Source organism: Canis lupus, chromosome 3 (genome assembly GCF_003254725.2).
Source record: "Canis lupus dingo isolate Sandy chromosome 3, ASM325472v2, whole genome shotgun sequence".
Classification (NCBI taxonomy): domain Eukaryota; kingdom Metazoa; phylum Chordata; class Mammalia; order Carnivora; family Canidae; genus Canis; species Canis lupus.
Window position 1 is genome coordinate 52,379,380 of NC_064245.1, and position 26,099 is coordinate 52,405,478.

At 40.0% G+C, this 26,099-nt stretch overlaps 1 protein-coding gene across 6 annotated transcripts in view; it reads left to right on the forward strand.

The window, feature by feature from the left end:
- FANCI (FA complementation group I) overlaps positions 1-26,099 on the forward strand; it is a 74,562-nt gene that overhangs the window by 44,975 nt on the left and 3,488 nt on the right. For 5 of the 6 annotated variants that reach the window (XM_025438528.3, XM_035714547.2, XM_035714546.2 and 2 more), the window contains 15 exons: positions 6,180-6,281; positions 7,450-7,617; positions 7,819-7,940; positions 8,449-8,610; positions 9,624-9,803; positions 15,353-15,519; positions 15,872-15,948; positions 17,274-17,387; positions 19,822-19,873; positions 20,673-20,800; positions 20,893-20,961; positions 21,156-21,249; positions 21,566-21,753; positions 23,898-23,951; positions 24,034-24,093. In XM_025438528.3, the coding sequence (XP_025294313.1) occupies positions 6,180-6,281; positions 7,450-7,617; positions 7,819-7,940; positions 8,449-8,610; positions 9,624-9,803; positions 15,353-15,519; positions 15,872-15,948; positions 17,274-17,387; positions 19,822-19,873; positions 20,673-20,800; positions 20,893-20,961; positions 21,156-21,249; positions 21,566-21,753; positions 23,898-23,951; positions 24,034-24,093 (1,737 nt within the window). The remainder of the gene's footprint in view (positions 1-6,179; positions 6,282-7,449; positions 7,618-7,818; positions 7,941-8,448; positions 8,611-9,623; positions 9,804-15,352; positions 15,520-15,871; positions 15,949-17,273; positions 17,388-19,821; positions 19,874-20,672; positions 20,801-20,892; positions 20,962-21,155; positions 21,250-21,565; positions 21,754-23,897; positions 23,952-24,033; positions 24,094-26,099) is intronic. The other variant, XM_035714545.2, reaches the window with a different exon arrangement.

Genomic DNA, 26,099 nt, shown 5'->3' on the forward strand with positions numbered 1-26,099 from the left:
GAGAGATCTAAAGTAAATATAGCAAAATAGGCATGTTAAATCTGGGTTACAGATGCATGGGTGTCTATAGGTTATTTTCTGTACTTTTTAGTTTAAAATAAGATTTTTTAATTAAGAAATATTTCACAGGATTATCACTATGAAAAGAATTCAGCTGTAGAATATCTGGCATAAATAAGACCTTTTACCATGAACATTTATTCATTAAGCATTGTTTGAATCTTTTTTTAAATTGCTTTATTGAGATATAATTTACATACCATATGATTCACCCATTTAAAGTGTACAACTAATTTGGTTTTTAGTGTATTCAGAGTTGTACAAGATCATCACCACAGCCAATTTTAGAACATTTTTTAAAATTTATTTGTTTTTTATTGGCGTTCAATTTGCCAACATAAAGCATAACACCCAGTGCTCATCCCGTCAAGTGCCCACCTCAGTGCCTGTCACTGAGTCACCCCAATCCCCCACCCACCCCCCTTTCCACCACCCCTTGTTCGTTTCCCAGAGTTAGGAGTCTCTCAAGTTCTGTCACCCTCACTGATATTTTCACTCATTTTTTCTCCTTTCCCCTTTATTCACTTTCACTATTTTTTATATTCCCCAAATGAATGAGACCATATAATGTTTGTCCTTCTCCGATTGACTTATTTCACTCAGCATAATACCCTCCAGTTCCATCCATGTCGAAGCAAATGGTGTATATTTGTCATTTCTAATGGCTGAGTAATATTCCATTGTATACATATACCACATCTTCTTTATCCATTCATCTTTAATGGACACAGAGGCAATTTTAGAACATTTTATCACCTCAGAAGCTTTACACCCCTCTGCTACCACCCCCTAATTTTCTCATCGTTCTCCTACCCACCTAGCCCTAAGCAGCCACTAATCTCTTTCTGTCTTAATAGATTTCCTTGTTGCGGACACTTCATATAAATGGAATCATAAATATGTGGTCTTTTGTGGCTGATGTCTTCCACTTAATGTTTTCATGATTTATCCATGTTGTAGCATCTGTCAATACTTCATTCCCTTTTACAGTTAAATAATATTTTACTATATACTGTTTGAATCTTTTTATATATTGAGAGTTTGTCTGTTCATAACCCTGTCAGAGTTTCCCATGTATAATCTGAAACTCATAGGGCAGGGAGACACCAGCAAAAGAGGCAGGCCACTCCAGGTTGGTAGGTAGCAGTTTTAAGAAGCAAAGGAACAAAAAAAAAAAAAAAAAAGAAGCAAAGGAACTTGTCTTGGACAGCAGCAAGATTAGTGCATCTCCACACTCATCTGCTACATTGTAAAAGGTTAAATAAAGGCCTTAACTGGGTTCAATCACATAGACTGTGTAGGTGTTCTCAGCACCACATCACCATCTCAAGGCCATGTCCTTGGAGCAGCCTCTGGGAGCAGGGAAAGCAAGCAGAACTCACATTCCAAGGACAGGGGAGGGAATGGTGAGGACCTCTGATCCCCCAGGTCTGGTCATGAGTAAACTGGTGACATCTTGGTTAACTTCCCAACAGAGCTCATGATGCTATGCTATTATGTACTGAAAATAACAATACCTACTCTATTATAGAGAGAGCCAAGTGTTTATGAAGCACTTTATGTGGGTGATCTTATTTGATCTTACAAAACTATGTGAACTAAAAATGGTTACCTCCATTTTAGATTCTGAAAGGTTAAGTAATTTCATTTGTCCAAGGTCACATAGTTAGGAAGTGGCAAAGCTGGAATATGAACTCACGTCTTCCTGGCTCAAGATCCCAAGCATGAAAAGCTTCATTAAAAAGCACTAGATTAAAAACAAGGAGAATCTTTTCAACAAATGATGTTGTGAAAACTGGATGTTCACATTCTGAAAATGAATTTGGATTCTTAACTTACACGGTGTACAAAATTAACTGAGTATGGATCAAAGACCAAAACATTAAGAGCAAAATTATAAACCTCCTAAAATACAAGGGAAGGGGTTCATGACATTGGATTTTTTAACGATTTCTTGGACATTAACCAGAAGAACAGGTAATAAAAGAAAAAAGAAAGAAATTGTCCTCATTAAAATTAAAAACTTTTGTGCAAAAAGCACTCTCCACAGAGTGGGAGAAAATATTTACAAATCATATATATGATAAGAGATCAATATCTAGCAAATATATAGAACTCCTACAACTCAACAAAAAACAACCCAGTTAAAAAATGGGCATAGAAAAAAATGGGCTTGAATAGACATTCATCGAAAATATATATATATATACATATATATGTAAGTGTATGTATATACACACACAAATAGCCAATAAACACATGAAAAGATGCTCAACATCACTAATCATTAGGGAAAAGCAAATAATATAGCCACAATGAGATGCAACTTCATACCCATTAGGATGGCTACAATCAAGTGAAAAATAATAAGTGGTGGTGTGTGTGCATTAATGGTGGTAAATGGTACAGCTACTATGAGAAAAAGTATGGCAATTCTTTAAAAAAATTAAGCAGAATTACCATTTGATCCAGCATTTCCACTTCAGGTATCTGCCCAAAAGAAGTGAAAACAGAGATCTTAACATTTTTAATCCAATATGACACCCTCCTTTGAATGGGAATGTCTAGTCAATTCACATTTAATGTAATTATTGTTATGGTTGGATTTAGGTCTGCTGTTTTGTTACTTAATTCCTTTATTGACTTTAACTGTATTTTTTGTATTTTTTTTATTTTAAATATTTATTTACTTTAGAGAGAGAGCAAGAATGAGAAAACAAGTTGGGGGAAGGGCAGAGGGAGAGAATCTTCAACCAGACTCCCTACTGAGCACAGAGCCAGACATGGGGCACCACCCATGACTCATGAGATCATGACCTAAGCTGAAACCAGGAGTTGGGCACTCAATCACTGAGCCACCCATGTGCCTCTTTTGTTGTACTTTTAATTTGCTCTAGAGATTATAGTATGCATTTTTAATTGATCACTATATATTTAGGTTAATACTGAGGTACTTCCAATAAAATATAGGAACTTTGATCCATCCTCCCGCCTTTATGATATTATCATACATGTTATATCCCAGCAAGCCAGTGTTACGTTTGTTTTAAATAGTTATATGTATGTCTTCCATAGAAATTAAGAAAAGAAAAAAGTGTACACAGTCTCTCATATATACCAACTTTTTACCATTGCCAATGCTCTTCATTCCTGTGGGTTCAGGTTTACCATCTTCAATAACTTCTCTTCAGCCTGAGGAGCCTTTTTTTAGTATGTCTGTTGTATAGGTCTGCTGCCAGTGACTTCTCAGTTTTCATCTCTATAGAGCTATATCTTTTTGCCTTCATTTTTGAAGGATAGTTTCACTGAATACAGAATTCTTAGTTGATAGCTTTTTCTTTTGGTACTTTAAGTATGTCATTCCATTGTCTTCTGGTTTCATTGTTTCTCAAGTTGCTGATTCCTGAGTGAACCAATTATTGTGTCTTTGTTTTCTGTTTTTTCTATGTCATTTTTCTCTTGCTCCTTTCAAGATTTTTCTCCTTGTCTTAGGGTTTTAAGGGTTTGACTGTATGTTTACATGGGATTGTCTTTGTGTTTCTATTTTGAGTTTATTAAACTTCATAAAACTCTAAATTGATGCTTTTCACCAAATTTTAGAAATTATCATTATCTCATCAATTTCCCCCCCTCACTGCTTTCATTCGGGGACTTCAGTTGTACATATATTGGAGTGCCTGATTTTTTTCCTGCAGATCTTTGCGATTTGATTCATTTTTTCTTCAGTATTTTTTACCTTTCAGATTTGATATTTTCCCTGTCTTCAGGTTACTTATCCCTTCTTCTGCCATCTTAGATCTGTTTTACTTATGGATGTGTCTTCAATTTTAGCAAATGCACTTTTGTATCTATTGAGAGGCAACTATATGATTTTTCTCCTTTAATGTGTTAACTGTGGTGAGTTGTATTATTTGATCTTCTAAGCCAACATTGCACTCCTGAGATAAACCCAAGTGATTATGATATATTACCTTTTGTACATTGTTGGATTCAATTTACTGATATTTCATTTAGAATTTTTATGTATATGTTTGTAAGAGAGAACAACCTATAGTTTTTATTTCTCATACTCAACTTCTTGGCTTAATATGAGCTAAATGATGATTAATGTGACTTAAAATGATTGGGGTGGGACGCCTGGGTGGCTCAGTGATTGAACATCTGCCTTTGGCTCAGGGTGTGATCCCAGGGTCCTGGAATCAAGTCCCACATCGGGCTCCCCACAGCCTGCTTCTCCTTCTGCCTATCTCTCTCTCTCTCTCTCTCTCTCTCTCTCTCTCTCTCTCTCATGAATAAAAAAATCTTTAAAAAAATTTAAAAAATGACTGGGGAATATTCCCACTTTTTCTAGTTTGTGTAAAATTTGAAATGATCTAGTTATTTCTCTTCCTTCTCTTCCCTTGTTTGGAAGATACATGCTATTTCTTTAATCTAAACTTTAAATTATTGGCTTTTGATTCTTTAGGCCACACAAGTGATGTGAATTCTAGCCCAAATTACATTTGGAGATTAGCTTATGGTTCTAAATTCCCAGGAGACGCTTTTTTCCTCTTCTACTTAAAGTCAAGGCTTATTTTGATACATATCCCTTTTAGTTTTCTCCATGTAATAGATTTTTTTTTAGGTTTATCCATAAAGTGTATCTCCTTTTGAGAAGTCCAGCTTTGTGTGAGGTTCTCTGATTCAGCCTTCACCCCATGAGGGCCTTAGGCTTTATCTTCAGGTCCATGAGCTCTACAACTGTAGCTTTAGGCCTCCAGGATTGGCAGATGCTGCCAGAATAAACACTGGCTTCAGAGTTCATTTGCTCGTGTAGTTGCTAGATTCATGCTTTATAACATTTTCTAATATAATGAGATATTTGAAGACTTTTCTTACTTTCCCATTGTCTTAGCTATGTTTTTAAATTTTTTAATGCATTTTTATTTTTTTTTTTTATTTTTTTTTTTATTTTTTTATTTTTTAATTTTGATTTCTTTATGATAGTCACACAGAGAGAGAGAGAGAGAGAGAGAGAGAGAGGCAGAGACACAGGCAGAAGGAGAAGCAGGCTCCATGCACCGGGAGCCCGACGTGGGATTCGATCCCGGGTATCCTCCAGGATCGCGCCCTGGGCCAAAGGCAGGCGCCAAACCGCTGCGCCACCCAGGGATCCCTAATGCATTTTTAAAATTGTTCTCTACCAGGAGAGTTTCTCTAGACCCCTTGTCCACCACTTTGCTAAAAATGGAAGTTCTTTTTCTCTTCTTCTTCCCCTTTTGTATGCCATTGCTTTGTTATAATTCTGCTGAAGAAGCTACATTTGAAGTTAAGATCTCAGATGTGTAGAAATTATTGGAAGGTCCTATACTATTTATCAAAAGCTTTCCATTGGGCCTCAGGCGGATCCTATATGATCCTATATAAAATTTATATCCTATTAAGTATAGTGGACCTTTCAAACTGTAATAATCAGCTCATCAACATTCACACACTTAACAAGCATAAAAAAATTGTGATTGAATGCATAGAGCAGTGCTTCTCAACTCAGGTTAGTATGTGGACCAGTAAAATTGTTCAGATGCTAAAAGTAAAAAAAAAAAAAAAAAAGTAATCGCTAACATTTCTTGAGCTCTATTTTGTGCTAAGTAGTGTTTTTAGCACTTTATATATATTGACATGTTTAATCCTTATGCAGCCTTAGATGTTTATAATACTAATAATCTTCTATCACAGATGAGGAACCAAGGCATGGATGCCTTTATCAGAATTATTAATAAGTGGTCATACTGGGACTTGGACTCAGCCATTCTGACTCTGAATCCTGTATATTGTTAACCATCAAGCTATACTGGAAAGGCTGATTACTTGTACAAGTTTAGGAATTGGTATGAGAGAGTATGATGTTTTGTGGGAGAGTTAATAAAAATGGAGTAGGAAAGAGCTCAACATGATATCTGAAGCAAGGGTAAAAGATGTGTGTGAGCCCAAACAACACAAATTTTGTTGCATTGTTCTTTGGACACTTGAGACATATGTCCTAGAAGACATAAGACATTAAAGGCGCTATTAGTTTGACCAGTTAAAGAAGTAAAAAGCATTCATGAGCACTGGTGTCTTTTTCTCTTTACCATACATAGTTAAAACAGTTTTATGAGCCAGAACCTGATGTGCTGCCGCCTCTGAAGTTAGAAGCTTGTATTTTGACCCAAGGAGATCGGATCTCTCTACAAGAACCACTGGTGAGACTTTATTCCTCCTAAAACCATTATTTTTACTGTTAAGTAAAAACATCAACCCTGTTGATAGAGTTAGTCTTCAGGAAGAGAGATATTTCCTGAAAGCACTCTTCTGGTTCTCCCAATGAAATTTTACTCTTAAATCTTCCCTCCTTGTCTTTTCTGGCCAATCATTATGTTGGATCTATTAAAAGTATCTCCGTGTCAGCACTTTACTAAATCAAGGCATCCATGACTTCCTCCAAGGATCATTTGTCTCCCATTTATGGCTCTTTGGCTACATAATATACTAAAATATACTTTGGGGGACGCCTGGGTGGCTCAGCGATTTAGTGCCTGCTTCCGGCCCAGGATATGATCCTGGAGTCCCAGGATCAAGTCCTGCATTGGGCTCCCTGTGTGGATTCTGCTTCTCCCTCTGCCTGTGTCTCTGCCTCTCTCTCTCTCTGTGTGTCTCTCATGAATAAATAAATAAAATTTTTACAAAAATAAGTAAAAATATACTTTGGAATGGGGAAGGAAGGTCACCTGGTAGCAGACGAACCAGGGAACCTACTTAATTAGTCTAGAGGGAGTATATGATATATACCGAGCACTCTTGAATCTTCAGGGCAACTAGGACAGGTGTTTTTCTGTTCTTGTGCTCTAGCCTCAGAAAAATGGAGAAAAGATAAAAATTTAAAATTCACTACCCCAAGTAACTAGAGCTCATGAAGGGGATAGGGAAATGGTCTTTAAGTTGTCAGATTCTGCTTTCATAAATAGCCCTTCTTGTGCCTAGAGGTGGAGATGCTCTATTGGTCTCCCAAAGATTCCCTCGACATAAACCCCTACCTTTAGAACAGCATCTGGGACTGAGGAGTCAGAAAGGATTTAACTTCACAACCTGGCTCTGTGGTATTTTTATTAGGTCAGAAGTAATACATTCTGATGTTGCATTCTAATGTTGTCCAGTACTTACAAAGCCAGTTTCTGGGAAAGGTCAGGAAAGAATGCTTTTGTTGGTTCAATTCATTTTTTCCAGTTTTGTTATTTCAGGTTGACTTAATTTGTAATGGTAATGAATAACTTAATTTATTTAGCCTTATAGATAAGAATTATTTGTTGATTATCAACAGCCTCATAGGTTACCCCTTAAGCCCTCAAAAATGTTTACTGTTTTCTTCTACAGGATTATCTGCTGTGTTGTGTCCAGCACTGTTTGGTCTGGTATAAGAGTAGAGTGATGCCCCTACAGCAGGAAGAAGAGGAGGAAGAAGGGTTCTACCAAGACTTAGAGGATATGTTGGAATCTGTTACTAGTAGAATGATTAAGAGTGAACTAGAGGACTTTGAATTGGTAATTGCTAAATCTCAGTTGTATAGAATGATAGAGGTTGTTAATACCTCATGGGGGAGGGTGTTTTGTTTTGCTTTCAAGATTTCATTTTTAAGTAATCTCTGCACCCATTGTGAAGCTCAGACTCACAACCCTGAGATCAAGAGTTGCTTGCTCTACTGACTCCCAGTAGCTCATTAATTTTTATCTTGTGTCTTTTAGGATAAATCAGCAGATTTTTCTCAGAACAGTGGTGTTGGCATCAAAAATAATATCTGTGCTTCTCTTGTGATGGGAATTTGTGAGGTTCTAATAGAATACAATTTCTCCATAAGTAATTTTAGGTAAGGTATTGCTACTACTCTCCTTGCAATTTGATGAATACTCCATTTTTTATTTTTTTTTTGTTTTGTTTTTAATTCTAACTGTACTAGGCAGTGAACATACCACAGGTCATGACGCTGCCTCTTAGATGAATATCTAGTCTACCAGATTATATTCTTTCTACCAGAGAGCACCAAACATTTGCCACAGGAGTAGCATGCTTTCATTTATTCAAAATTCCCAGACCCTGAACTCAAGAAGTTCTGGTTTCAGTAGGGAAATTTTGTTTGGTTGGTAGTTTTGAGCTTTTGTGCTCTGCATTGACTGGTATAAATAAGGGATAAGGGAGAAAAAAAGTAACTCAGATGGATTAGAGTGATCTGGAAATTAATGCAGATTTATTCATTTATAATCTTGTGTTTAGAATAGAACATCTAAAGAAACATTGATATCTTTATTATTGGGTGTGAAAGTAAACCACAATATTCTGATGCTTGTCCTTAGTGGTCTCTTTTTCTTTTTATACAGTAAGAATAAGTTTGAGGAGGTTCTGAGCTTATTTATGTGTTACAAGAAACTCTCTGACATCCTTAATGAAAAAGCTGGTAAAGGCAAAGCTAAAACAGCCAACAAAATGGATAGTTTTTTGTCCATGAAATTTGTATCTGATCTTCTCACTGCTCTTTTCAGGTAAGTTTGTGATGGAGTGCTTAAAGATGTTTGTGCAATAAAGGTATTAACAGCTACCAGCTTCTATAATAAACTAGTATTATCTAGTTTGGATTCACAATTCTTTTTTTTTTTTTTTAATTTTTATTTATTTATGATACTCACACAGAGAGAGAGAGAGGCAGAGACACAGGCAGAGGCAGAAGCAGGCTCCATGCACCGGGAGCCCGACGTGGGATTCGATCCCGGGTCTCCAGGATCGCGCCCTGGGCCAAAGGCAGGCACCAAACCGCTGCGCCACCCAGGGATCCCTTTATTCACAATGCTTAATGTATATATAATAAGTAAGAGGTTTGTAGGTTTCTTGAAATGAAAGTCGGATAATTTGGGACACCTGAGTGGCTCAGCAGTAAGCATCTGCCTTCGACTCGAGGCATAATCCTGGAGTCCCGGGATTGAGTCCCATATCGAGCTCCCTGTATGGAGCCTGCTTCTCTCTCTGCATGTGTGTGTGTGTGTGTGTCTCATGAATAAATAGAATCTTAAAAAAAAAATCTGGATAATTCTAGGTAGGCACTCAAGAACTATCTTGAATTATTAATGGAAAATTCAGAAACAATGGACTACTGAAGAAAAGATAGGAATGGCTTGCAATAAGGCATTATAGGAAAATCTGCCTAAGTTCTAGCTACTATAACAGTATAAAAAGAGAAGAAAGAAAAACCTGAATTGAAAAAACAAAGGAGGAACAACAACAAAAAACATGGGAAACTAAGACTGAAATTTAAGTCTTACCAAAGCAAAGGGATTGGGGGAGGGAATAAAATGAGGTCACATAGAGAATGAGGGTTGTAGAAGGGCAGTTATTGCTGTGACTGGATGTGCTGCCTGGGGTCTGTCATTAAGAGCTTCATAGGTCCTGCTCTTCTAAACAGTCCCTAGAAAACCTAATTCCAGATCCCAGTAGCAATAGGAGAATCTCTTCTTTCCCTCTCTCTCTCTCTCTCTCTCTCTCTCTCTCTCTCTCTCTCTAGGGATAGTACCCAAAGCCACGAAGAGAGCCTGTCTGTTCTAAGGTCCAGCAATGAGTTTATGCGCTATGCAGTGAGTGTAGCTCTACAAAAGGTACAGCAGCTAAAGGAAACCGGACATGTGAGTGGCCCTGATGGTCAAAACCCTGAGAAGATCTTTCAGAATCTCTGTGATATAACTCGGTAAGTCATTCTCACCCTCAGAAACCTGTTCCACTTGCTGTGGAATCTCTAAGAGGGGAAATTTGGGGGTAGAAATGAAGGCAGTTTGAAGTTGGAAATGCCTTTACAGTAAAAGTACAATCATTAATATTGAGCCTTTTTTTCTTGTCCTGCTTTGATGTGGAATATTAGCCACATAGAAAATGTTATTCTATTACCAGGAATAAAGAGGGATATTACATAATGACCAGTTCATCAGCAAGTAGACATAACAACTTCAAATGTGTATGCACTGGGGATCCCTGGTGGCTCCATGGTTTGGTGGCTGCCTTCAGCCCAGGGTGTTATCCTGGAGTCCTGGGATCGAGTCCCGCGTCATACTCCTTGCATGGAGCCTGCTTCTCCCTCTGCCTGTGTCCCTGCCCCTCATTCTCATTCTCATTCTCTCTCTCTCTCTGTCCCTCATGAATAAATGAATAAAATCTTTAAATAAATAAATAAATGAATAAGCACCTAACAACAAAGCACCAAAATACTTGAAGCAAAAACCTATAGAACTGAAGGAGAAATAAAAAAGTGGTTCATCCTCTCTCAAAAATCAGTAGAGAACTGGTAGGTAGAAAACCAAGAAGACATGGAAGACTTGAGCCACACTGTCATCCAGCTTGATTTAAATGATATTTATACAAAATTTAGCAACAGTTTCAAAATGCACATTTTTTCATGTGCACATGGTGTATTCATCAAAATTGACCATATTTGGGGCCATAAAACAAACTGAACACATTTTTAGAATAGAAATCAGTATGTTCTCTGAGCACAGCAGAATTGTTTTTAAAGATTTATTTATTTAGTTTAGAGAGAGCACAGGTGAGAGGGGCAGAGGGAGAGCGAGGAGAAAGAGCATCTGGAGCAGACTCCTCGCCTAGCATGGAGTCCAGCATGGGGCTCAATCTCTTGACTCTGAGATCATGACCTGAGCCATAATCACAAGTTGAATGCTTAACGGACTGAGCCACCTAGATGCCCCTGAGCACAACAGAATTAAACAAGAAAGCAGTAACAAAAATATTTTTATTTTGTAATATATTTTTTTAAACAACTGGATTATCCTTGTAGATTTGGAAATTAGATGCATTCTAAATAACCCATAGTCCAAGAGGAAGTTAGAAATCAGAAAATACCTGGAACAGAATGAAACTGAACACACTGCATTTCAAAATTTGTATGATCCAGGTAAATCAATGCTTAGGAAATTTATAACTGTCAGTGGTTATATAAGAAAAAAAATCTCAAAGCTTCCACATTAAGAAAAGATTAAGATGAAGGTGAGCAGAAGGAAGTTATAAAGACAAAATAAAATCATTGAAAAAAGAAACAACAGAGAAAAAAGAATAAAACCAGAAGCTGATTCTTGGAAATCAAGAAATGCAATAAATTGTAGCCAGACTGATGAGGAAAAGAGTGAAGACACAAAGTACTGATACCAGATATGAGGAAGAGGAGATAATCACTACTAATTCTACAGTCTATAAAAATTGATAATAATAGAATGTTAGCAACTTTATGCCAATAAACTGGATTACTTAAATTTGACAAAGGTTTTGAAACTCAAGAAGAAATAGGCAACCTGAATAATCTTGTGACTCTTTAAAGAAATTGAGGAGCATCTGGCTGGCTAGTCAGTGGAGCATTGACTCTTGATCATGGGGGTTGTAAATTCAAGCCCCATGTTGGGTAGAGAGATTGCTTAAAATTAAAATTTTTTTAAAAAGAAGAAATTTAATTTGTAGTTCAAAATTTTGCCTCAAAGAAAGCTCCATACCTAGATGAATTACTGGTGAATTCTACCAAACATTTAAGGATGAAATAATATACCAGGGCGCCTGGGTGGCTCAATTGGTTAAGCATCTGACTCTTGATTTCAGGTGAGGTCATTTCAGGGTCTTAGGATCAAGTGTCAGGCTCTGCGCTGGTCATGTAGCCTGCTTAAGATTGTCCCTCTCCCTCTCTCTCTGCCACCCCCCTAAAAATAAGAATACTAATGTATGTAAATTATCCCAGAAGATAGAATAGGAAGGACATGTCCTAAATCGTTTTATGAGGCCAGCATTACCCTAATGCCAAACCCAGTCAAAGACATAAGATGACTACTAACCAATTTCCCTTATGAATATAGATATTAAAAATATTAGCAAATTGAGCCCAGCAGTTTGTAAGAAGGATGATGGAGTTGAGTGGAATATTTTCTCAAGAATGCAAAATTGGCTCAAAATTTGTAAATCAGTCAATATAATTCAGCATGTATCAACAGATTAAAGCAAACACCTTAGGGGGACGCCTGGGTGGCTCAGCAGTTTGGCGCCTGCCTTTGGCCCAGGGTGTGATCCTGGTGACCTGAGATTGAGTCCCGCGTCAGGCTCCCTGCATGAAGCCTGCTTCTCTCTGTATCTCTCATGAACAAATAAATAAAAATCTTAAAAAGAAAAAGGAAACACCCTATAATCATCTTAAAAGATGCAGAAAATTTGACATAAATTTATGATCAAATCTCTTAGCAAAGTAGAAATAAAAGAACTTTATCGGGCAGCCCGGGTGGCTCAGCGGTATAGTGCCACCTTCAGCCCAGGGTGTGATCCTGGAGACCCAGGATCAAGTCCCACATCAGGCTCCCTGCATGGAGCCTGTGTCTCTGCCTCTCTCTCTCTCTCTCAGTCTCTCTCTGTCTCTTTCTCTCTCTCTCTCATGAATAAATAAATTTTTAAAAAAATAAAAAGAACTTGATCAATCCAATAAGGGGAATCCACAAAAAACCTATAGTCAGCACCATACTTAATGATTAAGTGGACTGAATGCTTTCCCTCCCTGTGCTCTCACCACTGCTCTTCAACAACATACTAGAGGTTGTAGCCAAAGCAGTAAGACAGGAAAAAAAAAGTAAACAGCATCCAAATTGAGAAGGAAAAAATAAGTGTCTTTGGGGATATTATAATTGTCTACAGAAAACAAGGACAGTATTTTTTAAATTGTGTTTTCATGTACATGCTAGCAGTGAACAATTGGAAGAACTTTAAAAACAGAACCATTTACTGTAGCATCATAAAATACGAACTTCCCTGCAATAAGTCTAACATGTAAGATTTATGTGATGAAAACTCAGAACATTAGAGCAATCAAAGAAGACCCAAGTAAATGTAAAGGTACCCAGTGTCCACAGAAGAGAAGATTCAGTATCGTCAAGGTGTGAATTCTTCGCATATCAACCCATAGATTCAATAGTTTCTCTTTTTGTTTTTAAAGATTTTATTTATTTGTTTATGAATGAATGAATAAATGAGAAAGAGAAGCAGACTCCCCACTGAGCACAGAGCCCAACACAGGGCTTGATCCTGACTCTCCGGGATAATGACCTGAGCCAAAGGCAGATGCTCACCTGACTGAGCCACCCAGGCACCCTCAACACAGTTTCAATCAAAATCCTATCAAGCTTTACTTTAGTAATTGACAAGATGATTCTAGAATTTTTGTGGAAAAGTAAAGGACAAGGACCTAGAATAATTAAACAAGTTTGAAATAAAAACAAAGAGGACTTAAAGAGGATTCACACTGTCAAGACAGATGATAAAGTTACTTTATTTAAGATAGCGTGGTATTGGCAGAATCATTGGAGCAGAATAGATCAGAAATAGATTACACAAATATGGTCATTTGATTTTTTACAAAAGAGATAATTTAATGGTTTTGGAACAGTTGACTATGTGGGGAAAAAATGAACCTTTATTCACTCTACATGTCATAAACAAAAAATTAATTTGAAATGGGTCAAAGACAAAAATGTAAAACCAAAACTTGGTTCCCAGGATCAGGTCCCACATCGGGCTCCCTGCAGGGAGCCTGCTTCTCCCTCTGTCTGTGTCTCTGCCTCTCCCAGTGTGTCTTTCATGAATAAATAAAATCTTAAAAAAAACAAAATAATAAAGCCAAAAATTGTAAAATATCTACAGGAAACTAGAAAAATTTCTGTGATCATGTTTTAGGTAAAGATTTCTTAGAGTACCAGAAGCACAAGCTATATTTAAAAAAAAAAAACGTTTAACTCTGCTCTTTGGAAAACGCTTTAAGGAGATTAAAAAGACAAGCCATAGATGAGGAAATACTTGCAAAGCACATGCCTGATGAAGGACTGGTAACCAGAGTATATAAAGAACACTCAAGCTTAATTAAATTTAAAACAGCAAACAACCAAATTTAAAAATGAGTAAGATATTTGAACAGATACTTGACCAATAGATGGCTGATAAGGACACAAAAGGATAGGATAATTAGTTCTTAGGTAAATGCAAATTAAATCACAATGAGATATCACTGAATATTTATTAGAATACCTGAAAGTAAAAAGACTGATGATACTTGGCACCTCTGTCTGGCTCAGTTAGAAGAGCGTATGACTCTTGAACTCTGGGATTGTGAGTTCTAGGCATAGAGATAACTAGAAACTTTTAAAAATAAGCAAATATTCTTTTTAAAAAAGGCTGACAATACCAAAATGTGGATGTGTAGAAATTTGAACTCTTATACACAATGGGAATGTAAAACAGTACAACCACTTGAGAAAACAGTTTGGCATTTTCTTCAAAAGTTAAGCACACACCTACCATATTATCTACAGATTCCACTCTTAGATGTTTACCCAAAAGAAATGAAAGCATATATCCATATAAAGGTTTTTGATTAATAAATAAATAAATAAATAAATAAATAAATAAATAAATAAATAAATAAAGGTTTTTGATTGCCTCTTTATCTGTAATAGCAAAATTTGGAAACCAAACATCCATATCCAGTTGAATGGAGAAACTGGTACATCTATACAATGAAATATTCTACTTAGCAATAAAATGAGATTATCTACCATACATGTAGCAACAGAGGGGAATCTCAGAAGCATATGCTAAATTAACAGCTAGATTCAGAAGGCTACATACTGAATGCTACCATTTTTATATACTATTTTGTAAATAATATAACCATAGGGAGAGAATCAGATCAGTGATTGGAAAATCGGGAGAGAACTAACTTACAGAGCAATGTAGGAGAACTTTTGGGATGATAGAAATATCTTGATTATGGGGATGATTACACGATTGTATAAGTTTGTTAAAATTTATTGAACTGTACATGTTCAGTTCTTCGGGGAAGTTTCCTGTCCTACTTGCGTTCTGTCTGAATGGGACAGTTTCTTCGGGGAAGAAACAAAAGAAACAAAATCCCTATCCTTGGGGAGCTTACAGAATGGGGAAGAGGCCAGCACACAAAATAGAAGAGTATTTCAGGTGGTGAGAGAGGAATGGGGCAAGGGAATAGGGGAAGGTGTGAATTTTACAATATATAAAATTTTACCTCAGTGAACCTGACGTTAATAAAATTACTTTTCTGTGGCACCTGGCTGCCTCAGTCAGTAGAGTGTACAACTCTGGATCTTGAGGTCTTGAGTTCCATCCCCGTGTTAGGTGTAAAGATTACTTACAAAATAAAATCTTTTAATAAATAATCACATTTCTTCTTTTCAGGGTCTTACTTTGGAGATATACTTCCATTCCTACTTCAGTGGAAGATTTGGGAAAGAAAGAAAAAGGAAAGAGCATCTCACTGTTGTGCTTGGAGGGTTTGCAGAAGATATTCAGTGCTGTGCAACAGTTCTATCAGCCCAAGATTCACCACTTTCTCAGGGCTCTGGGTGAGCTTTTCAGTTTTGAATAAATTGGCTTCATCTGGGTTTCTTATTCTTAACCAAACCTCTTGATTCTATTTACTAATCTACCACACGACATCTGAGAGCAGGTCCCAGTGTTGCTAATGAGTGACATCTAGTGGATTCAGAATTAGCATTTACTGGATTTTACACATGACCACAAATAGTGACTGGAAATTGGAAGATAGTGCTAAGAAATTGCAGAATGTTAGGAATATATTTAATTCTGCCCCCAGACCTTTTTTTGGCATTCTAAAATTTTAGTTTAATATTAAAAAGCCAAAAAAGCATAGTGAGTCGGTCCATTTCAAAGAACACATTCTTTTCCCTTTCCTAGATGTCACAGATAATGAGGGAGAAGAGGCGGAAGGCAGCGTCAGTCACAGAGCAGCATTCCAGATCCGGCAGTTTCAGGTAAGTAGCCTTGGCAAAACGCTCTGCTTGCCTGAGGGCCCCTGCAGAGGGACTGTTAGCTGGGCCAGCTGGTGGGAATGGGCAGACAGAACGCAAGTAGGACAGGATTTCTTCTGGGTCATCATCTAAGCCACAGGACATAACTGCTGAGTGGAAGGTAACGCCTGTAAAAGGATTCTGGGGAAGGGGACACCTGGATGGCTCAGTAGTTGAGTGTCTGTCTTCAGCTCAGGTCGTGGTCCCGGGATCCTGGGATGGAATCCCACATCGGGTTCCCTATAGGGAGCCTGCTTCTCCCTCTGCCTGTGTCTCTGCCTCTCCCTCCCTGTGTCTCATGAATGAATAAATAAAATATTTTTTAAAAAAGGATTCTGGGGAGGATGGGTGTGAAAGCCACCCCAACCTGCAGCACTGTTGCCTCCAAGAATTACTGTTTGAATCGATATGAAGAGATAGCCAGGAGCCCATTAAGGTATGGAGTGTGTCTTTGTTTCTGTGCGTGGTATATTTGACTTAGTCAAACTGCACAGACTGGACAGTGAATCCTGTTTTTTTCTTTTTTCTTTTTTTTTTCTTTTTTTTTTTTTTTAAGGATTTTATTTATTTATTCATGAGAGACACAGGCAGAGGGAGACACCTCACAGGGAACCCAATGCAGGACTCAATCCCAGGACTCCAGGATCGCGCCCTGAGCCAAAGGCAGATGGTCAACCGCTAAGCCACCCAGGCGTCCCAGCCTGTTCATTTCTAATCAGTAGTTGTCACAGTATCAGGATTTTCTGTCACAGAGGATTTCTGTATTTAACACATAATTTTTTTTAAAGTTTCTGCTCTGTGCTAGGGACTGTTCTAGGTGTTGGGGATGTAGCAGGAAACAAAAGAAACAAAATCCCTATCCTTGGGGAGCTTACAGAATGGGGAAGAAGCTGGCACACAAAATAGAAGAGTATTTCAGGTGGTGAGAGAGGAATTGGGCAAGGGAATCGGGGAAGGTGTGCAGGCGGGGCTGGGGCTGGAGCTAAATCGGAGGTCAGTAGACAGGCCTCAGGATGTCATGAGCTACCCTCAAGAGTGGGTGCAGTATTCATTCCTAACATGTTTGGCAAGAAGTTAGAGTCCACAGTTCTCAAGAGGACACTTGGATTTGTGGTCAGGAACGGGGTAGGAAACTGCTTGTTCAATCCAGGTTTATTTTCAGATTTTGTGCTCTGAATTTTGGTAGCTTTGAATCCTTTCTGTCCCAGCCTTAGGAATCTCTGGCTATATGTCTCTGCTCCATGACAGGAACATACCTGCTGATGTCTCTGTGTTCCTTTTTTTCCCAGAGGTGTTTGTTGAATTTACTTAGCCAAGAGGAAGACTTTGACAGCAAAGAAGCCCTCCTCCTCGTCACTGTTCTCTCCAACTTGTCCAGGCTGCTGGAGCCATCCTCCCCTCAGGTAGAAGCCCCAGCTCAGTCCCACCAGCAGCCCTCAGAAGGCCAGGAGTGTTGCCTCACAGGGTTGAACTGTGTGGTTCCCTTATACATGGATTGTTGGTTCCCTTATACATGGACTGTTCCTAATACGGTACAGAACTGTAAATGTATTTTCTCCTTATGATTTTCTCAATAACCTTGCTTTTCTCTAGCCTACTTTATTGTAAAAATACAGTATGTAGTACCTAAAACATACAAAATAAGCATTGATCGACTATACCATCAGTCCGGTTTCTGGTCAGCAGGGGGCTGTTAGTAGTTATGTTTTTCATGAGTCAGGAAATTCTACATGGATTTTTGGCTTGGCCAGGGGTCAGCGCCCCCAGCCCCTGCTTTTTTTTTTTTGCCCCTGCATTTTTTAAGAATCAACTGTATATATTTCAATGTCTTCTTTCTTTCTTTTTTTTTTTTTTTTTCAATGTCTTCTTTCAAATTCATTTTTAAGTAATATAAGATCTGGGTAGTATTCCTTTTCTTACATAGTGTTTCTACCATGACATAATTATCTGCAGCCATACAGAACAAAAACATACTGCTTTTTGTTTGGCTATTGCCCTGACCCTTGTCAGCAGTAAGCACTATAGAAAAAAAAAATCATGTTTATCTTTGGTGCATCCAACCTTCTAAGCTTGTATGTTTACTCACTCTTGGTGTTTGCTCCTTTCTAACATGAAAGTGTATTCATTATCATGAAGGTAGCTGACATCGAGCAGTTTTGACTTTCTTAGCAAGGGTAGCTGGTATGGAGTTTGGGAGAAATTCAACAAAAGGTGGTTAAGTCAGAAAGCATGTCTACAGTCCCAAAGCAGAAACAACTCCGTGGGATGGGTTGTGTGAATATGCATGTCAGTGTGCACACATGTGTAGGAATGTGGACCCCATGAGCGTTCACACACAGAAGAGAAGGGCTGCATTTTGTGGGTCTGTTCTGTTCAGGGGTGATTTCCTCAGAGGATGACAAAGAACATCCTTGATGCCTAGGGCCGTGTGCTCCTACCACATCTGCTTCCTGATCTGTGAGGAAGACTGGCTCCTTGTGTGAGCCCTCTCTTCAGGAAGAGCTAGTAGCCTGGGAGAATGGCAGTGTATCCGAGTGCTGAAAAGCAAGCCTGAGCTTCCTATTGGAGATCCCGGCAGCCCAAACAAAGCCCCCCTTGCTGGCTACTCCCTTCGTCTTAGCACCACGCTGCTCCTCCCCACCTTACTTTCTGCTTGTCATTTTTGTGCTGCTACTGCTGCAGCAAACAGAGCACTAGCAAGGAGACAGCCACAGGGAAATGGGGCCTGGGAGATCTGAGGGAAAATAGGCAGATTTAAAAGGCTCATATAGACAGGAAAATTTTTTAATTCAAAACTCATCACCCACCATCCCCATAACTTCAGATAATCTCTTTCCAATTTTTTTAAAATCTGGTTTTGAGTGGGTAATAAAGTCCTATGATTTGAAAACTGGAAATTATTAGTTTTGCAGTGAGTAGTCCCCCACCTTTAACTGTCCACCTCCACCTGTTCAAGTCTTTTCCCCAAATAAGTGAATAACCTTTTTTTAGTTTCTGGTGTATCCCTCAAGAGTTCTTTATTCCTACAGAAGCAAAAACAAATATAGATCTTTATTCCCAACCCTGTTGTCCGTCTTCACCCAGAAGTCTGTTTGCATCCTGCTTATTACATTTAACACCGTATTATAAAGACCTTTTTATATCGTTCACAGAGACCTTTCAGAATTAGCTTCTGAATTTATTTTTTACCCCAGTAGATCAAAATTTGAGTTTTTACTTGTCACTCTTTACTTAGGCATACTACCTCTCATTGCCTTTGTAGCTGAAAACCTGTCCCAAGGAACTGCCAAAGCGCTGAGCTGGAACAGGTATCTGCAGCGCAGGACGCTGCCACCAAGACCTTAGGCCTCCTATCCTTACCTGAGAAAACTCCAGCTGGTTGTTTGCCTTTCCTTTTTTTCCCTACTCCTTTCTAACCTCTGGCCTTTTGGCTCCTAGAAGCTGATTCAGGGATCTCCATTAGACTGATCTTCTTACAGATACGGCAGTTGTGGAGAGTGTGAGGCATGGAAAAGGAAGAGGCTCATCAACCCCAGGCTGTGGTCAGGAGGGGAGAGGAAGCTTGGGACAAGAACCCAAATGACAGGACCTTCAGTCCTTAATGAGGCTGTGAACTTTGAGAATTGAGTCATATGGTATTATATTAGGAGAGAAGGACCAGTAATTCTCATAATTTTGGACCTATTTTTAATGCTGATCTTAGTAAATGACCACTTTAGATCCAAGCACATGTTTGGGCAGGTGATAAGAATTGGAAAGGTCTAGAGCTCTTGTAATCTGAACACTGAGCTCTGTCTGTCTCTTCACATGTTTCTTTAATACCTGTGATATCTCCAGTTTGTGCAGATGTTATCCTGGACATTGAAGATTTGTAAGGAGAACAGCTGGGGTAAGTTTCCTTCCTTGTTTCCCTGTAGGCTTTATGTAAAATCATCATTATCAAATAGCATTTAAAGATGGAAAGGTACTCATTACCTAGTCACCAGAGTGACCAAAATGAAAAAGCTGAAATACCAAGTGCAGAGCAGTTGGCCCTCTCATTCACCACCGGGTGAAGGCCACGATGTAGCCACCCTGGAAGACTTGGCAGCGTCCAGTTACATCCAGCAGTACCACCATGGGGACACAAGGGACAAATTCTGCAGGCAGAGACAGACTCACGTGTCTGTCAGCAGTGGAGGGGGCGAGGGAGTGACAGTGTGCACACATAGTGGAACACTGAGCAGCAGTGAGAATGGTAAAGCACCAACACAACATGCAGGAATTGCACAAACATGTTGTGGGACCAAAGAAGCCAAACACATAAAGAGTACTTCCTGCATGATTCCATTTAGATAAAGTTCAAAATCGGACACAACTAGATGTGATGGTAGAAGTCAAGATAGCAGATTCCTTGCTGGGGCGAGTGAGGTAGAAGGGGATTTCTGGGGTGTTGGTAATGTTGTGTTTCTTTATCTGGGTGCTAGTTCCCAGTGATAGTGACTGGTGAATAACAGGAAACCTCTGCTTTCTTTGTGCCTGTGGACAGATGCACCTTTGTGGGAGAGCTGCCTTAGGTGGACTGTGTCCAGCACTGGGATAGTATATATAGGATGTGGCAAGCTGTGTTTCTGGTTTGGCATCTTGTACCTTGAAGACTGACAGGGTTAGAACTTAACCTTTTAATTTTCTTTCCTTCCCACCGTTAGAGGATGCCTCATTTTGCAAGGGTTTGATGAATTTGCTCTTCAGCCTCCATGTTTTGTACAAGAGTCCTGTCACCTTGCTGCGTGACTTGTCCCAGGATATCCATGGGCATCTTGGAGACATAGACCAGGTAGGTACCACAGCTGTCGCCACAACTCTCCGAGTGGGGATAGGAGCCTGGGGCCAGCCTTACTGCAATCACATCTCTCTCTGCCTCCTTAGGATATAGAGGTGGAGAAAACAAACCACTTTGCGATGGTGAATTTGAGAACAGCTGCCCCTACTGTTTGTGTAAGTGTGGAACCCCAAGCCATGGGAAGCCGCCTTGCCATTCCTTCCATTTCGTTCCACGTAAAGAGTAAATGGTTGTGGCTCAAGTCCTGAGGCCTGTTACCTGCTCGCAGGTGGCCATGCTTGTTACGTTTAGCTGTGCATGTCCTGTAGCTGTGCACAGGAGCCATGCCAGGCCTTCTTTTCTTTCACAGTTACTTGTTCTGAGTCAGGCGGAGAAAGTCCTGGAAGAAGTAGACTGGCTGATCACCAAGCTTAAGGGACAAGTGAGCCAAGAAATTTTATCAGGTAAGATGCATTCGGGGTAGAATCCCAAGGATTATGGTAAGAGAGAGCCCACCAAAATCCAAATTGGACTGCTGCATAGAAGTGCAGCTCAATTTGTTTCTCAGTTTGAGCCAGATTTCCAGTGTGATGGAAAAAAAGCAGATCATAGTGTGACTTATGATAGAATGGCTATCGATTCACTCTGCACGATGAATTGCATGCTCGTTGTCCCTACAGGTTTCCATTTAATCATGGATAGCTGATTTCTAAATCTTCTTCACTTTAACTAGGAAATAAGGTCAGTGGGTTTGAATGTACCAATTTCATTTCCTTTCAGAAGAAGCCTCTTCTCAGGCAACCCTACCAAATCATCCCGTGGAGAAAGCCATCATCATGCAGCTGGGAACTCTGCTTACATTTTTCCATGAGCTGGTGCAGACAGCCCTGCCATCGGGCAGCTGCGTGGACATCTTGTTAAAGGACCTTTGCAAAATGTACACCATTCTCACGGCACTTGTCAGATACGTGAGTATCAGAGATGACCTGAGTCACTGCTGCTGTGCTGCCCTAGCCAGCTGGAGACTAGGCCAGGGCAGCAGCTTACTGCTGTGGAACGCCCCTGCATAGAGCTCTACCACCTGGGCAAGTTGTGGTTTGATTCTGGTTTGGTCAGTAGGTGGCAGGTGTCTCAACAGGCCAGAAAAAAACCAAGTTGATGGCATAATTCTAAATCTGCTTGTAGAGGCCTTGGCGTTGGGTGGGGGGGGGGGGGGGGGGGGGAGGGGGGGCTTCTTTATGTGTTTGGCTTCTTTATGTGTTTCACTTCTTGAAGTGAAGAGGATTACACTTACAGGTGTGTGTGTGTAAGTATATGGCATCTAATTGATGGTGAATACCTCCTTCAATGCTTCTGAGACTTAATCTAATCTACAGCTATAGAATTCAGTCCAACTCCTTATTGCACACAAAATTACACTACCTTTTTTTTTTTTTTTTTTTTTTATGAGAGAGACAGAGACAGAGACACGGGCAGAGGGAGAAGCAGGCTCCCTGCAAGGAGCCCAATGTGGAACTCAATCCTGGATCCTGGGATCACAACCTGAGCCGAAGGCAGACACTCAACCCCTGAGCCACCCGGGTGTCCCTTAATTACACTATTTCAAACCAGTCTGGGCACTAAAGAGGTGTTTAGTCCTCCTTTTGTTCTTTAACAAGTCAGTGTTAGATGCCTTATTACAGGTCAGGTACTTGGGTGGGAGAAAGGTGTTTTTGTTTTTTCTTTTTTAAATACAAGGCATACGCTGCCCTGAGTTTGAGCTAATGCTCCCTGGTGTCTATTAACAAGGACCTCTGCTCTTGCAGTGTTTTTAGTCCTCAGCAGACATTCAGAAGGTGATGATGAGAACTAAGTGACTTAGTTCTGATTCTTGCAGTGATCCATCTTTTTTTTTCTCTTCTTCCTGTTATTGGTAGGTAGTTCTCTGAACGTTAGATATTTTTTTTTCCATGGGGTCAAAAGGTACCTAAGTATATGATTGCAAGTGGAAAAATAGTGGACAGAAATCAGGTATTGGCAGTTTTTCCATTTTCATTTGTGTGTGAATTTTTAATAAAAATGTGGGGACATAAAGCATTAATGCAAGTCAAAATGTTTCAGTGAACACGTTTCAGCAGTTCAACTTTATAACAATTATAAATAAACCTGTTAAATTTTTCTGAACAATGCCAGCATTTGGATTTTTTTAAAACAAGTAAATTTCTTATTGATGGCAGCTAAATGGTGTTTGTAGCATTTTTATCATACAGTAGATTCCATCCATTCACTATACTTTTCTAACTGAGTTGTCCTACATGCAAGTACGTGTTTTTAATGTTGTCTGTCTTCTGTGCTGTTCCTGTAAGTTTGCTATTAAAATACATTAAACTATAAAAAAAACTATAAAAACTATAAAACTATAAAAAAAACTATAAAATTATTTAAAAAAAAATGCATAGACAGCCCAAGAAAGATGGTAGACTACCGTGTGATGTCCCCAAACAGCAGTGCAGCCATCTCTGAGAAGGTACAGCTCTGGCCACATGATGTGGCTCCTAAAATTCTGTAGTGGAAATACTAAAAGCCTCTTCTCTTTACTGTCATTGTTTAAAGGAAAAGACAGCAAAGTCATTGGTTTTTTTAGATGCAGGGGCCATCAGCCTGAAGGATTTTTTTTTTTTTAATTTTTTAATTAACTTATTTATTTATGATAGTCATCAGAGAGCGAGAGAGAGAGGCAGAGACACAGGCAGAGGGAGAAGCAGGCTCCATGCACCGGGAGCCCGACGTGGGATTCGATCCCGGGTCTCCAGGATCGCGCCCTGGGCCAAAGGCAGGCGCTAAACCGCTGCGCCACCCAGGGATCCCCAGCCTGAAGGATTTTTAAAGCAGTAAGCTGAACCAGTCAGAAACAGAAACCCTTCATTGCCTGTTGTCTAGGAGGCTCAGGAGCTTTGAGGAGGGGCAGAGGAAGCTTTGTGGCTAGGATTCCCCATAAACGTGTGTGCGCTTGTTTCCTTTTCCCCCCTCCTGTCAGCTGCAGATCCCACTCCCCTAGCTCACTGACTCACCTGTAGATGTCGTGATGCTCTTAGAGGACCTAGGCTAAATCTGGGAATCTTTGGTATCTTAGTATCTGCAGGTATGTCAGAGCTCCGGAGGAATTCTGAAAAATATGGAAAAGCTGGTGAGTTGAAAATTCCTTTCCTAGGAATGGGGGAAGCCTTCTGTTCCTACAGTTAAATTGATTTCCTTCTCTTTTGCTGCAGGTGAAACTGTCCGGTTCTCATCTGACCCCCCTGTGCTATTCTTTCATTTCTTACATACAGGTAAGCGATTCAGAGTCAATATCCCAATAGATCTTCCGGTAGGGAAGGATTTCTTGTGTCCCTAGGGGACTGCCTGACCCCTTGAGCCCAGCGTCCAGGCAGATTCTTTCCTACTTACCATAAGCTAAAGGCACCCACTTGGGACCAAGCCAAGGCTTGAGGTTTTTGCAGCAAAGAAATCTTTAATTATACAAAGAAAAAAAGTTTTTCTTAATTTGGAGAAAGTGTTTGATAGGCTTGCATTTGGAGCAGGGAAGGAACACGCATGCTTGAGCTGTGACTTAGTTCATTTCTGGGTGATTCTAAATTCATGCCATTGGCCATCCTTTGGTGTGTGAGTAAAGTAGCAGCGAGCCCATGGGCCAGATGGCACAGTGTATGTGGGAGTAGCAGCCCTTTCAAGGAGCGGAGGGCATGTGGGCTGTTTCTGCCAGACAAATTAATGAAGTTCTCCTAAATAAGGTAGTAGGGTCTTTTAGGATTAGGAGAAATTTTAAATATCCTCTGGTCGCAAATACCACCAGGTTCTTGTGATACCTGAGACACTGTTACCGTTGGCTTAAACCAGGGATTTTAGGCCCCTGCATTATTGACATCTCTTGAGCCAGATAATTCCTTGACTTGGGGCCTCTTCTGTGCATTCTGGAACATTTAGCAGCATTGCTGGCCTCCACCTACTAAATGCCAGTAGCGGCCCCAGTAGCAGACATTCAAAAACGTCTCTAGAAATTACTAAATGTCCCAAAAGGGCAAAATCACCCCCAGTTGAGAACCTCTGGCTTAAACGCATGAAAACACATGGTCTCCCGAGGTCCCTTAGTCCCTGAAGTGAAGAGGATTGCAGGGCAGTTACTGATTGTCAAGGAATCAATCAGATGTGCACTAATGGGTTAACCTGGGCCAAGAGTCTAGAACCACTTGTTAAAGCAATCGATTATAACCACTTTTATAGCAATGCCCTACTTGCTTTCCGCCTATGTGTTGTGCACAGACCTTGTTCTCTGTGAAATGTGCTTCACGAGCAACCCTAAAAGACTAATGAATGGTTCCATTAATTACAGTTCTTATCTAGAAACCAGGATTGCATTTGTCACATCTTTCAGAGAGCTATTTATTCTCTTAGAGCCCCTTCACCACCACCACCATCACTCCCACCCCAGCCTTGGCTCTCAATGGGAAGAAAGCAATGAAAACTGGTACTTTCAAACCCTTAGCATCCTGCTCAGAGCTGTGCACCTGTCCAAGATGCCTCTTCTAGCCCTCCTGACCCAGCAGGAATGGGCAGTCCCCGCAGTGGATAGGGAGTGCTTTAAGGAGTTTCAGCAGGGTTCCATCGTGGGTCCCACCTCTGGAGACATCTCGCTTCCCATTTGGTCACACGGGTTCTACGGTGCCTCCCTGACCCTCTCTTAAAAGGGCCCCACCCTCCAGCCTGGCTAGTAGTAGAATTCTTCACACCAGGCCCTCTGGAATCCCTGTCATTTCTCAGTTTCCAAAACGTGCCACGTGGACTAAGCCTCCTGCCACTCACATGGTTGCAGTGGTACAGTTTTCCCTATTTCCAGGTCTCTGTTTTTGATCCTCTTACCTGTCCCATGGGGCAGGTGTGTTCATTCCTAGCAGGCACAGCACATCCCTCCAGGTAGTCTCCTGTATTTTGTGTAGCCCTCCTGTGGCACGGGTCTTGACTCTCATCTGCCTTATCCTTGGTTCCCTTTATTCTTTCTCCAGGAGCTCTTTAGTCTGCAATAGTTACAACATAGGGACGTGTTCCTTTGACCTATAAGCCTTTCTCAAGTACATAACCACCTGGCACACAAGACCTGTCTGGTGTCTGCCTTTAAGTGAGAAGATAGCAGGCCCTGGGAGCACTCTCTGGCTTCCTCTCCTTTATGGAAACCCTCTGAGCCAACTGCCAGTTGGGAAATCACTATTCCTGCCACCATCCTGACCGTCCCCACTGTGACCATCTCTGGACCTCGCCAGTCCCTTGGCTGTTCTGGTAT